Source organism: Doryrhamphus excisus, linkage group LG15 (assembly GCF_037039965.1).
Source record: "Doryrhamphus excisus strain RoL-2023G ecotype Guam linkage group LG15, RoL_Dexc_Guam_v1.1, whole genome shotgun sequence".
Lineage (NCBI taxonomy): Eukaryota > Metazoa > Chordata > Actinopteri > Syngnathiformes > Syngnathidae > Doryrhamphus > Doryrhamphus excisus.
Genome location: NC_136371.1, coordinates 13,238,267 through 13,252,184, shown reverse-complemented (window position 1 = coordinate 13,252,184; position 13,918 = coordinate 13,238,267). Strand labels below are relative to the sequence as shown.

Here is a 13,918-nt window from a genome sequence, read left to right as displayed (position 1 = left end):
GTAATAAGACCCGCTCACTTGTAGGCATACAGGGACTGCAGATAAGCCCGGACGTCTGTATTAGGTATTGTTGGCAGGAAAAACCAATCTGGTTCTCATTCTATAATTTGGTTCTTTAAGATTACCTTATCCTCTATTCGAAACCCACTTAAGAGTGCTCAGGGGGAGGATTTCTACACTGCATGAAAGGAGGAGGAGGGGCGGAGCAGAAACCCGGAGGCACCGTTAAAGCTAACGGGCTAGCGTGTCTGTGGTGGAAGAAGTGGGCCAGGAATAAGCAGTAAGTCAGTAATATGGAGGTACTTCCAATAAAGTCCAATATGAGGAACGTGTGCCATGTCTGCCAGACTCCTGTTCCTCATGAAAGGAAAAGCAACCTATCACATTGCTCATATATGGTTCCTGATGCAACAGTGGAAAAAAGGCCTGCTGAAAACATGTTTTGCCAGGTTCAGCCAAGTTTTGAAGTCCCAATGATTTAGCACACATGTAGAAGGTTAGACAGTTAGAAATTTAGACAGCTGTTAAGCCCGATGTAGTTGACAGTTGTCTTTTAAACATGTTTACTACTCTTTCTACAACTTTCAAGTCTTACATTTCAGTTGCTGACAGTTTTGACAGTAGCTTAAACAAGGCACTCCTTCATATTGTTTTTTTGTTATTGGCCAAGGATTTGAGAAAAGCTAAAGGTTTGTAATAAAAAGATTAGATTTGACTTTTTCTAGACTTATTTAGAAAAGAATGACCCACTTTATTGTAGCGGCTATTTTTAGATACCATTTTTTAATCCTCAGGTATTGTTTTAATAAAACAACTTGACACGCACATAGGGATATATATTCTATATCCATATTCAAATTAAATATGTCGGGATATGAGTTTTTGGTCCATATGGCCCAGCCCTAGTGTCTAGTGAGTGTTTGTGCCATGCTTGAAACAGCTGTTGTGCACACTGATATCCCACTGATATTGTATCTCCTCTCCAGCCACAGAAGAGTGAGTCCGCGGCAACTGCTATGATTCAAAAGGCAGCGGATGTGGCTGGAGGGCTCCAGCAGAGGCGAATAAACCTGCTCATTCAGGTTTTCCGTGAATAATGTGACAAGACTAGAACTAAATGCATAGTGAAATAGAAAAGGTGAGTTGTGGATACCAGCATGTTCATGTTATGGTGAAACAAGCATGTTGGCTTTGTTTGCCTTGAAGTAAGAAATGAAAATAAATGTTACAAACGTGAATAGCTCTTTCATATATAGCCATTTTTATTTTGTAAAAGTAGCTCTCACAAGAAAAATCCTTGCTGACCAATTACAGTCCGCTCCAAAAGTATTGGTACAGTGAGGCCAATTGCGTTATTTTTGCTGGAGACTGGAAACGTTTGGGTTTGACACCAAATGATGAAATGTTGCTTTTTACACTTTACACTTTGCATGTTGGTATCTCTATTGGACAATTTCACTCATGGATTATTGGGGATAGCAGCATGACATCCTGATCTGAACATCCCTACAAATACTGGTGCACCAATTTTGCAGAATTTCTATGCCCTCACATGCCAAGGCTGATTATCTACTTATCTACTACTGATTATCTACAACAATAGAAACAAACATGTACCCGATCATACAAAATAGGGTTGGGTGATATGGACCTTAGCATATAGCACAATATTTTGGGGAAGTATCACAATATGACAATATAAAATTTTATTTCAGCGGCCTTGTATAAAAAGCTACAAAAACTAACGCAATCTGGCAAACGTTTCTGATGGATGTCAGCCTCTGCACACGTTGATAATAAGTATTCAACCAACTGTAATGCCTGTGGCTGTCATGACGGAAGATGTAGTCACCCATGCTAGTCCAACTGCATATGAAAGATACAGCAAACGCTGTCCCAGAGTCCGCACCTATTCCAGCTGTATTTCCATGGATTTCAAAAACCATTTTAAATTGTTTTACGCACGGTCCGCCTCTGGGCACGCCCACAACGCTGTGATTGGTCACACACCCAAGCACTCCAGACTACTGTTGTATATGGTATATAGGAAATATAGTATACTAAATAAATGGATGAAATCTTTGGATAGCTACTTGAAAAGAGTGGTAATGTAGGCACTGCTGGTGTGATGGAGCTCAGGAGAACCAGGACGTCAGGGCGCTTCGTCCACTTCACCCGCCAGTGTGTAATTGTCAGTGGCACCGCTGGAACCGTGGAGCTCAGAAGCCGGACACGAGGACACCACGTTTACCAAGTGCAGACAATGTTGGCACACTGGGAGTGGAAAGGCGTGACTACCCGTGTTTAAAAACAATCTGGGACCCACCGATTGTGGTGAAAAAGCAAGCATTAATTTCCATGCATGCAGGTAAGACACTCCCAATATGCACACTCTATAATGCTACACACAGGGCTTACATGTTTCTTGAAATCACAAACACGATCAGTCTGAACCAAAACTACTAAAATATCAGTGAACGTGAACCATACATATTACATATACAGTTACATATTAATGTTACACTGTCAACAGCCTTAACATTTGCAAGCTAATGCTAACAGAGGCAACAGGAGAATGCCCAACCCCAGAAATGGCAGAAATAGCAACTAAATGCAGCCCAACAGAATAATCTCCCGGTCAAACTCCGCTATTACTGACAACAGCATCTGAAACCCAGTTGAGGTGAAAGGTAGTATGTTTACAAAGCAAAATACGAGGGCAGGCAGACCGCTCTGTCTCCACCCCCGACTGCTGAACACCAGTCACTCATTGGCTGATCCGGGCATGCACTGTGGTCTCACGAAGAAACGCAGCTTTCTGATATGTTTTAATTGTTCCCGAATACAAACATTTTAAAGTATTTGTTCAAATTAATTATTCTTTTTAAAAAAAAGTCATTATTTGTGCCGTTACGAATACCGTATTTGGGTTCAGCTCCAAACTCTATAGCATACACAAGCTTCTTGGAGCACAGCACACAAAAACACACACCTTTCCCCGAGTTGTCTTGAACGCAGCATGATTGGACAGTAGCAGTTTGGGGGGAGGGTATTGGCATTAGCTGCATGGCTTCAAAGAGTTTGTCTGGGTCTGGCAGATTCTTTTTTTTTTTTTTTTTTTTCGTCGGTCATATTGAAACGCCGGAGATCCGGCACGGTGCCGGAATACTTTATGCCCTGTACACAACCACTTACTTACACAAAATAAACCCAATGCGAGCACGGTAAAATCTTCCACAAAAGAGTGCTGCAGAGTGAGGAGGAGGGCAGGCGTGCCCTAGCACGCCCATTTGTGACGTCACATAGAGCCAGTTTTAGAAAAAGCTCTCTGAAAGCGAGTGTTCAGAGCCATCCCAAACGTCTTTCAGGGCTCACTTCCACTTGCACAAACCGTGATCTGAAACTCTGGCATGGTTTAACACCAGAATACAACATCCTAACTACATTTGTAGGTCTGAAAAGTGGAAAAAGCATCATAGGTCCCTTTTAAGTTCCTATAATCAGAATTTAACAAACACACCAAAGCAAATCTACACATAAATAGATATCGCTCAGGTTATGAACATATTTTTTAAGAATGGTGAAAATATAGTGAGCCAACATACCCCGAGGCCAAAATGAAAAATGTGTTGCTTGTTCCTGCTGAAATATTGTCAAACAATGGCTTAAAGATGTATTATCTGTGTAATCCATCACATCTACGATCTTAAGACTGAATATGTTGACATCACAGTTTCTGAGCCCACATACTGCAGCACATTCTCACTAAATGTCAAACAGGAAAACATACCCAACAGGCTGATATATGAAGGAGCTTGTACACAACAAAGAGGTGGAGGTTATTTATCTGTGATTGCCACAGAACTTGCATTTTTACTCAATTGAGAATCCATTCAGTTCAATTCTATTTTATTCCCTGCAGTAGGTTATGAAGCAGGAACATGTTGAAAGAAACCAATAATGGCCAGGCCAGCACCACTTTTCAACACATCGACCAACTTTCTTGACTTCTTGTCAAACTAAATGCAAGAACTGAAGGACTCACCCAGGACTTTGACCATATGTTGTATTTTTAAAAAGTGTAAATGTGAGGCACTTACTCTCGCCCTCTATTTTGTCCGTGCCCCGAGTCCAGATAATGGTCCTCGTCTCCAGTTTGACTTGGAAAGTCCTCCTCTCTGGCCGCTGGGATTTTTTCGAATAAAACAGCGTCAGCACCGTCCCCAGCTCCAGGTCCCTGTATAAGTTGTTCATCTCTGCATCGTTGTCCATCCATGGGACGGGACCGTTGGAAAAGAAGGCTGAGGCCCCAGCCATGTTCACTTCCCCTGTTTGTTATCCGTTTCCTCTCAGAACAATATGCTCAGTCCAGGCCTAGACAGGGATACCTACAACAGGAGAGGGGGAGGAGGGAGGAGGCCCATGAAACAACAATTCCTCAGGGTGTTCAAATGTTGGACCAGTACACACTTTAGCAACACAGCTGATGAATCCAGGAGGCATGTTTGACAGCTTTTCAACTACCACTCCTATTCTCATTTTCTTTACAAGGGATTTTTTCTGCCAAGCTTTGTGGCAGTTCAATCATTTCTAACTGGCCTTTCAGACAAAACCAACACACATTGTGAATATTTATAAAGATTGCACAGTAAAGGCACAGATAACACAATAATATGCATTGAACACTTGCTATAGGAACAAGTTGACATTGTAACATTCTAACCCAAAGCAAGTACATTCTGCATGCTTTTTCATTTGTTTTAAGAATGAATGCAGAGTCTGAGTTCTGATTACAATACTTTTGCTCAAATGCCGGTCAAGTATTTAACCTTTTCACTTTTCTATATATTTGAATGTAGAATATAGAATGTTGTTTGCACTCACAGGCTTTGTAGTTATGGAAATATCAATGCGTGAAGCTCAAATTTTCCTCCGAGAGAAAATCATCAACATGAGCAGGGTGACCAGAAAGAATGAAAAGGTACATTTAATGTTCCATTTTATGTCTTTGTTAAACACACCTTATCTCGTTTTAAGGCTAACATTTGCTACATACATAAATTGGCTGCTCTGTAATAGAAATTGAAATATTACAGCCAAAGGTTATGCATTTGTTTTTCATCTTGCAACATTATGTGCCTGCAGTATTTTGGATATTCAGTATTTCCCCCTTGCATCTGTTGTATAGTGTTTGTGTGTTTTGGACAATTGGGCGTTGCTGCACGTTTCCCCTTGTCGGCCACCGTAGAAAAGAATCTCAATCGACTATTTTAAAGTGTACGCAACTCTCCAATGTGTTTCCACAGATCAAAAAAATGTCATAATTTAGTGAGTCTATACGGCAGACACTAGGAAATCAGTACTTTTCATATCTTACCTGAATAATGAACTATTCCTACATTGACACCGAGTGCTACGAAGCGTCATTGTGGTATGCAATTACAGAATAAAACAAAAGAAAAAGACATCTGGTAGGCGGGCTAACATCCATTTAAGCTAATCGAACACAGTATCGTTCCGAACGCCGAGCGGAGTCTATTTGGCTTTCTACGACCGACGGGCAGGTCGTCATATCGGCACACTCGGCTTAGGTAAGGGAGGCAACGTTTTGCGTGGAAGACACTTGGTGGCCAGAGGTAAGAGTCATGCTGAAATAACTCCAAACGTCTGGCGTGGAATCGGGCCGGTAAGAGCTAGCATGTTGCTGGGCCACAGACACAGAGCGCCTGTTTTCACACCTTCAAAGGGGCTGACGTAAAAGTTGCTACGGCCTTTCCTGCCGCCACTCGACTGCTTTCATACTGCGGTTGAAAAAAGTGGAAAAAGACACGTCGCAGTGGCAGCGAAGATGTGCTGTGCTGTGCTGTGCTGTGCTGTACCGAGCTGTGCTGGACTCACCGCCGCAATCTCGGCCTGGCCACACATCTCTAACCGCCGCACAACTCTCTCCGGTGGCACCCCCCTTTGCTGCCTGTCGTCCACTATCCCAGGATTAGAACACCAGCAGGCCGCCCGGAGAAGGCTCACCAGCTCCCGTCAACAAAACGCCCCAGTTTGTCCATGGAGAGATGGACAAGCAGGCAACGCGGGCTGTGGTAAAGGTACGTCTGTCTGTACGCTCCTCCTCTCAGCGACCACCAGTGGCGTCAAAAGACACCATTTCCTGTGGCACCTTTCACAACAAAAGCACAACCCCAATTGCAGGAGAGCAATTCATCTTCCGCTATATGTAACGGTGTATCTCGGTAACTTACGGTATCGTGTAAAAGTAGATTTATTTCAGTAGCTTAATTAAAAACGTGAAACTTATATTATATTATTATGTTGACTTTCTACACCATTTAGATGATTATAGCTTACAGACAATTACAAACACCTGACATGTGTGAATGTGACATGAAAATCATATTTCTGACTACATTTAAGTACAACACCGGTGTCACACTCTCTTTCTAGATTGAACTCTTGAAATAAATTTACAAATTCAATTTATCAGCCATTATTTACATTTTGACTTTTCAGTATTTACTGTGACTGTGATATTTACAGTTGTTTCTATGTGTGTACTGTATTTTCTGGCAAAGGTTAATTTTTAGCAAACACTTCCACAAAACAGAAAAAGTACACCTATTTGCATCTGTCAAATGAATATGCTTGTGAAGAATATAATCTTATTTTTTTGACACTACAATATTTCTATAAACACAGGGTATAAAAGGAAGGCGTTTCAGACACAGTGTCAACAATCTAAGATTGCGGCGGCAATGTGGCAAGGTAAGAAATATCTAACTGTAATATTCACATTTGTACACTTGTGGTGCTGACTGACAACTCGATTGTAAAAGCATCTGGTGTACTACTGAGACGCTTTGGACTTGTTGCATATGTTTTAAGGGTTCTCATATTTCCTTAGCACTCTGTGCGTACTGATGAAATTTAACTTTTGTCCTCTGTAACATCATATTGATTAAAAATGAAAACCCAAGATTTGTTGCATACGTATATGATTGTTATGTGCACACAGGTGCTGTAGCCAGGATGCAGAGGCAGGAGGCAGGAGGCAGGTGTGCGGGTTAAAGTTCTTTAATAAAGTCCACAGAGGGAAAATGATCCTCGGAGCTAAGTTGTCCAGGGCCTTTATGCTCCTTGTAGGGTCACCCATGACAAAAACGTCCTAGGTTAGGAAGGGATAAGTAAGAGAAAGTGTAGCTCAAAAGACCCCTATGATGAAAGCAAACATTGGACCACATTTTCCCTCTTCCCTCCCTGGAAGAAGGGATTGATGGTGAGTGTCTGGTGGCCTACTGCCATGGGGCCTGGCCAAGCATAGCTCAAAGAGGCTACATGGGTCTCCCTCCAATGAGCTCACCACTCATGGGAGGGGCATAAGGGGTCAGGTGCAGAGTGAGCTGGGTGTCAGCCAGTGGGCTGGACCTTAGTAGTCCAATCCTCGGCTACAGAAGCTAGCTCATGGGACGTGGAATGTCACCTCTCTGAAGGACCCTGAGCTGGTGCGTGAGTTTGAGAAGTTCTGGCTATAGATATAGTCAGGTGAACGAGAGGGTAGTTTCTCTCCAGAGTCCCCTATCAGAAGGAGTTTCAACTCCCACCTTCCAAGGGAGGCAGCGGACATTGAGCCTGAATGGGCCTGAATGTTCCATGCCTCCACTGTCGAAAGGACTATCGGGCTTTCTTGGCTCATGGGACATCGGAGGCAGCTGACCGGTACGAGCAGTTGAAGTGGTCCGCGGCTTTGGCAGTCACTGAGGCAACTAGGACATTGGTGGAGTTTGGAAAAGCCATGGAGAACGACTTTCGGATGGCTTTGAAGAGATTCCGGACCAGCATCCGCCGTCTCAGGAGGGGCAAGCAGTGCACAGTCAACAATGTGTATAGTGGCTATGGTATGCTGCTGACCTCAACACGAGATGTTGTGGATCGGTGGAAGGAATACTTTGAAGACCTCCTCAATCCCATTGACACGTATTTGATTGAGGAAGCAGTGTCTGGGGACTCCACGGTGGGCTCTTCTATCTTGGGGGCTGAGGTTGCTGAGCTTGTCAAACAGCTCCTCAGTAGCAGAGCCTCAGGGGTCAATAGGAGTTCCTCAAGACCCTGGATGCTGTGGGCGTGTCTCGGTTGACACAGCTCTGCAGAATCGTGTGCACCAGGGTGGTCGATTCTGTTAATGACTTTTATGGACAGAATTTTAGGTGCAGCCAGGGAATTGAGGGGTTCTGGGTCTGCTTTATGCAGATGATGTGGTCCTGCTGGCTTCATCGAGCCGTGACCTTCAACTCTCACTGGTTCGCCGAGTGTGAAGCGGCTGCAATGACAATCAGCATCTCCAAGTCCATGGTTGTCGCCCAGAAAAAGGTGGATTGCCATCTCCGGGTCAGGGATGAGATCCTGCATATCGTATCGGTAACGTCTAATGTGGCCACTAATTTTGGTTGGAAACGCTTCCTGTATGCCAGCGCTTTTGCTCCATGACTTCCACTAAATAAAGACAGTTAGGACACTGATAAACCATTACTTACTGCTGGCTCTTCTGACTCTTCCACACCACCAAGTAACATTGGAAAGGCGTAGGGCTTCAGCAAGTTTGTGGGCTAGTCCAGCTGCATAGTGGCCCATGTTCACTAAACAGTTCAGTGACAGATGAAAATGTATCTTTTGCTGGTAGGGAATCGGGAACTCCAACCACTTGTCCCTCCCTGATGGTGGAGTCTTTAGGAATTGGAAACAAATGTGGCTTTGTCTTCCCCTCTGTGACATCACAAAGGGGCAGTTTTACAATGCCTTTTCAAACCAAGCTTTTTGAGCTGTCCCAAACTTCTTTCAGTGCTCACTTCCAAATTTGGAAACCTCATGATGTGAAACTTTGGCATGGTTTAACACCAGAATACAACATTCTAACTACATTTATAGGCCAGAAAAGTGGAAAAAGCATCATAGGTCCCCTCTAATACTCTAAATAATGCTCTAAAGTTAGTGGCACATGGCAGGGTGGCACAGGGTGGCACAGGGTGGCGGAGTGTGGCATAGCCCACGTACTGGTAATTTGGTCCAGCACACTGTTCGCAGCCAATTTGATAATTTGGTAGACTGGACTGTGCTGAGATGGGCGTGGCTGCGCACCAAAGGAGGAGTGACGTTCCCTGAAGGATTGCCAGCTCTGATGTGGTCTACTCCTGGTGCAGGTGAAGAACACCCTGTGCACTGGGAAATTAGCTGACAGGTGCACAGTGCAGACGCGTCACCAAAACCTCACAGGCAGAGTGTCAGAGTGCACATTTCAGGGGAAAACCAATGACAGCAACCACCATTTACTGTAGCATCTTAACCTGCATGGACATTTTTGTATTCATTGTCCCATCACATCTGATGTCAGTCACACATAATGGAAACTCAACTTGACGGCAGCTGAAATGAAAATGCCAACCGTGGCAGACTCTACATGGGGGCTTGCCCCCCCCCCCAAATCAACATTTTAGAAGTGAAATCTCCGCCAGAAAAAGCAAAAGACTGCTCCACTCATTGCTCATCTCCATGGTGAAGGATGCTTTTTCATTCGCCCCACCCTCCCCTCCCCACGATAACCATCCAATCACTGTTAGTATGCAAACGAGCCAGCACGCAGCACAGACTTTGTGGAAACAGAGAAAGTGGCCACTAGACAACAAATCATTAAAATCTTAGGAGGATTTTATTTATTTCTATTTATTTTTCTGTTGAATGGATTTCTGCTGAAAATTGCAGGAAAGAGCCCTCAGGAAGAGTACAACTGATTTGTTTTTTTTAAATACATTTTCTCATTTTGCTATTTGAAAGGAGTGATCAGTAGGATCAAAGCACAATAATGCATTTTCAGTTTATAATGCATCTACTTTTATTTATACATTTATCTTAATATTAAGAAACATATTTTGCTGTTTGCCTGTTGAAAGTGTTTCCCTTGAAGTTACTGACAGATCCATAAGAAAATATTGCTTTATTCATTTCATCATTAAATAATATACACTGTGTTAGGTCTTGGTTGAACCAGTCCAGCTCTTGGCTTGTAGCAAATTTGTTTTTTGGCTTTTTGGCATTTTGTCGTATTTGACTTTGACATCCCTGGTTTAAAGCCAATGTGAATGTTACACTGTCAACAGCCTTAACATTAACAAGCTAATGCTAACACAGCCAACGGGAGAACGCCCAACCCCAGAAGTAAATAGCAACTAAATGCAGCCCAACAGAATCGTCTCCTGGTCAAACTCCGCTATTACTGATAGAAGAAGACAGCATCTGAAACCCAGTTGAAAGTTTGTGTGTAGTTTGCATGTTCTCCCAGTTTTGGACGTCTGCCTTGAGTGGCTGTCTGGATTACCCTGTAGGTTTTGTTTTGGTTGTTTGGTTTCTTTAGTGTTTCTATTTCCTTTTGTTCTCTGTTCAAACGTCCTGTTAAGGTGGTGTACATTTGTTTTTGAGTATTACAATTCAATAAAATATAAAATACCCAGGAGCCCCCTAGGAGGCCCTGCCCCCACTATTGAGAAGCACCGCACTCAGGTAACAGTGTCTTTAATATAGCTACTCGATGACATACACAACCAAGCCTTGCCACGGTCAAGTCAATGTCTTCTGACCCCCCACGTACGGCAGGTTCCCATGCACCTCCCCGAAAGGGGGGGCCCAGCCCTGTACGCCTTACAACCAGGCCAACACAGAACATTCCTTATCCATTGTGCTAGGAGAGGAGGCTCTCCATAAATAGCAGTAGGCTATGGGTTAGGGAGGGTTAGGTAGGGTTTAGGGAGGGGGGGGCACCTCTTCCATGTCGCTTGGCCCTGCAAAAAGCCATGGGGTGAGCTCTACACCGACTTCCCACCTGGAGGAGAGGGTGAACGCTCCCCATTGTTCCTCCTTGCTCATGCATCTTTTAATGTTCCTTTGGCAGCCCTAGCTTCTGACGGTGTTAGATGGTGCATTCATGTTCCCAGGTAGATGCCAGTAAAAGTTGAAGCATCCAACAGAAATGATGTACCATTAAAAGCCATTAAAAAAGAAAATGAAGGAGATGTTTTGCATATTTTTTGCATGAATTATTTGTCTTGTATAGGTTAGCGCGCAGGCCACACAGCTAGGAGACCCGAGTTTGATTCCACCCTTGGCCATCTCTGTGTGAAGTCTGCATGTTCTCCCCGTGCATGGGTGGGTTTTCTCCGGGTACTCCGGTTTCCTCCCACATTCCAAAAACATGCTAGGTTAATTGGCCACTCCAAATTGTCCATATAGGTATGAATGTGAGTGTGAATGGTTGTTTGTCTATATGTGCCCTGTGATTGGCTGGCCACCAGTCCAGGGTGGACCCCGCCTCTTGCCCCAAGACAGCTGAGATTGGCTCCAGCACCCGTGAGGATAAGCGGTAGAAAATGAGTGGATGGATGAACAATGATACATTGAATTGCCTATATTAAAGGTGCTGACGATGAAATGACAGGTCAAAACAGGCACAATAATCAATCAATCATCAATCATAATCCCTAAAATTGGCTCTGTAACTCCCACAAAGACATCATATCCTGTCCACCATATCTGTCCACCTTCAGGTTTGTTACACTGCTACAGTACGACAGAACAACAAAGTGTCTGAGGTGAGAAGGCAGCTGTGCCCCCGTGCCCCCGGTAAAGACCCCGTGCGTTTCAGTGTAGCGGCACTTGGATCTCATTCATTCAAGTTAGGAAGTGAGGGATAAAAATATCCAAATCATGTTCTTCTTTATCTTCCTGTTTATTTACACTCACACATTATTAAGCCATTATTGTGATGTTCGGAGTGTCCCTGAATGCATCTGGCGTTCTTGTACTGAGAAAGTGAAAGAAAGAAAGAAGGACGTAGAGACGTGGGATGGAGATACATACAGTATATAGTATATAGTGTAAATCTGATTGTACTGCAGTGTGTGTTCAGGTTAGAATGAAGTTCTCAAACCAGTGTCAGGCTCTGGGACTGTGAGGATGCTCCACTGCTCCACCGACCCGCTCTGGGGCACGTGTTAATTATGATAAAATGTAATGTAATTAATGAAATAAATTAGTTACCGCCATTAACATGTTGTTTTGTATTCTAATATATATACCTAATTGTGTCACATGTTGCCCACTCCCGTCTGCGGTCCCCCATCAAGGTTTCTTTTTCCCTCAAATGGGGTTTGGACTTTTTGAGTTTGAGCTGCTGTACCCTGCAGACCAGAGGTAGCCCCCCCCCAAAAAATCTATCATAGACTACAAGTCAAGAGTCTCCCCCTTGTGGTAACATCGGTCCTGCAGCTTATTTGCACATTTCAGGCCAGGCGGGGCAGCTGCAGTTTCCGGTGGTCTGCCGGAGGCCATCAGTGACATCAGCAAAGCAGGCTAGCTGTGGGTGGGGTCCTGATCAGCTAACTGACTCGATCTCCCCAGGCCAGGCCTGTGAAGTGAAGGCAATGCAGGCCATGTATTTAGTTGCTAACAGGCACTAAAAGTTGCATTGTCGTCCCCTCCTACAATGTAGTTGCACGCGAATGGCACAAGATGGCGACAGAGTTTATCTGAAAGGATCAGCCCAAATTGGTTGGCTTCTTGTCAGTCCTTGTCAGAGCCGCTTTGATATTTTGTATCTTTTATATTCATATATATTTGCATATTTATATATTCAACAATCATTAGTAATATATACATACAATAATTAGCAATATATACAAAAAATACAAATTCCAAACTAAACTGCTGTAGAGGAGCACACTGTGGGACTGTTAAAAAACCTCAGCATACATTTTTACACAACATGAACACAAGATTAGCTCAGAGAAGGGGAAAGGGAAGGTGGAGATCCTAGTGCGACCAGCAGCCAGCCAAAGCCCCATGCAGCCAAACTGGCGGGGGTCCCGGGGTCTTTGGATGCTTGGATGCATGGCCCGAGGAAATTCCCACTGACAGGTGCTCAGTCTTGCAGCCTCACTTTGCAGGGTGGATGAGCATTTCTGCATTGACAAACGCTGGCAGCAGCAATTAATTTATTCATTCATTTTCTACTGCTTATCCTCACGTGGGTCACGGGGGTGCTGGAGCCTATCCCAGCTCTCTTTGGGCGAGAGGTGGGGCCCACCCTGGACCGGTGGCCAGCCAATCACAGGGCACATATAGACAACCATTCCCACCCACATTCATACCTATGGACAATTTGGAGTGGCCAATTAACCTAGCATGTTTTTGGAATGGGGGAGGAAACCAGAGAAAACCCACACATGCATGGGGAGAACATGCAAACTCCGAGGTGGACATGGCCGAGGGTGGAATTGAACTCGGGTCTCCAAGCTGTGAGACCTGTGTGCTAACCACTCGGTTGCTGTGCGACGGCAGCCGCAATGAAGGATAGAATTTACATTAAATAGGAATAGTAGCAGGGCCGCACGGTGGTAAGTGGATAGCATATAGGCCACACAGTCAGGAGATGGGAAGACCTGGGTTTGATTCTCCGTGTGGAGTTTCTTCCTGTGTGTGGTACTCCACTTTCCTCCACCAGTTTTTGCCACCAGTTTTCTAGCCCCAAGACAGCTGGGATAGGCTCTAGTGAGGATAAGCGGCATAGAAAACTAATGGATGGAAGGAATAGTACTGATAGCAGTACTAGTAACACTATGACAACTTTTTCTTTCATTTCTACTTTTGTATTTTTTAAATGTGACAATTGGCACGCCTCAGTGGTCGCCCCCCAACCTGAAGGCTGCGGGTTGGTTCCTCCGTCCTCCTGTGATCACGTCCAAGTATCCCTGGCAAGATGCTGAACCCCCAGTTGGTCCTGATGCTGCGCCACCAGCAGGTAGAAGGTGGGAAAGCACGATGCCAGTGAAAGATTCAACCTCCAGGCCCACAAAGGACCGCACTCTGG

General features: G+C 44.3%; 1 protein-coding gene across 2 annotated transcripts in view; it reads right to left on the bottom strand.

Moving 5' to 3' along the window:
- plcg1 (phospholipase C, gamma 1) overlaps positions 1-6,153 on the bottom strand; it is a 36,048-nt gene extending 29,895 nt beyond the window's left edge. For both annotated transcript variants that reach the window (XM_058050746.2, XM_058050747.2), the window contains exons 1-2: positions 5,899-6,153; positions 4,101-4,388 (exon numbers count right to left, since the gene is read on the bottom strand). In XM_058050746.2, the coding sequence (XP_057906729.2) occupies positions 4,101-4,317 (217 nt within the window). In that variant the 5' untranslated portion in view covers positions 4,318-4,388; positions 5,899-6,153. The remainder of the gene's footprint in view (positions 1-4,100; positions 4,389-5,898) is intronic.
- Positions 6,154-13,918: the final 7,765 nt, after the last annotated feature.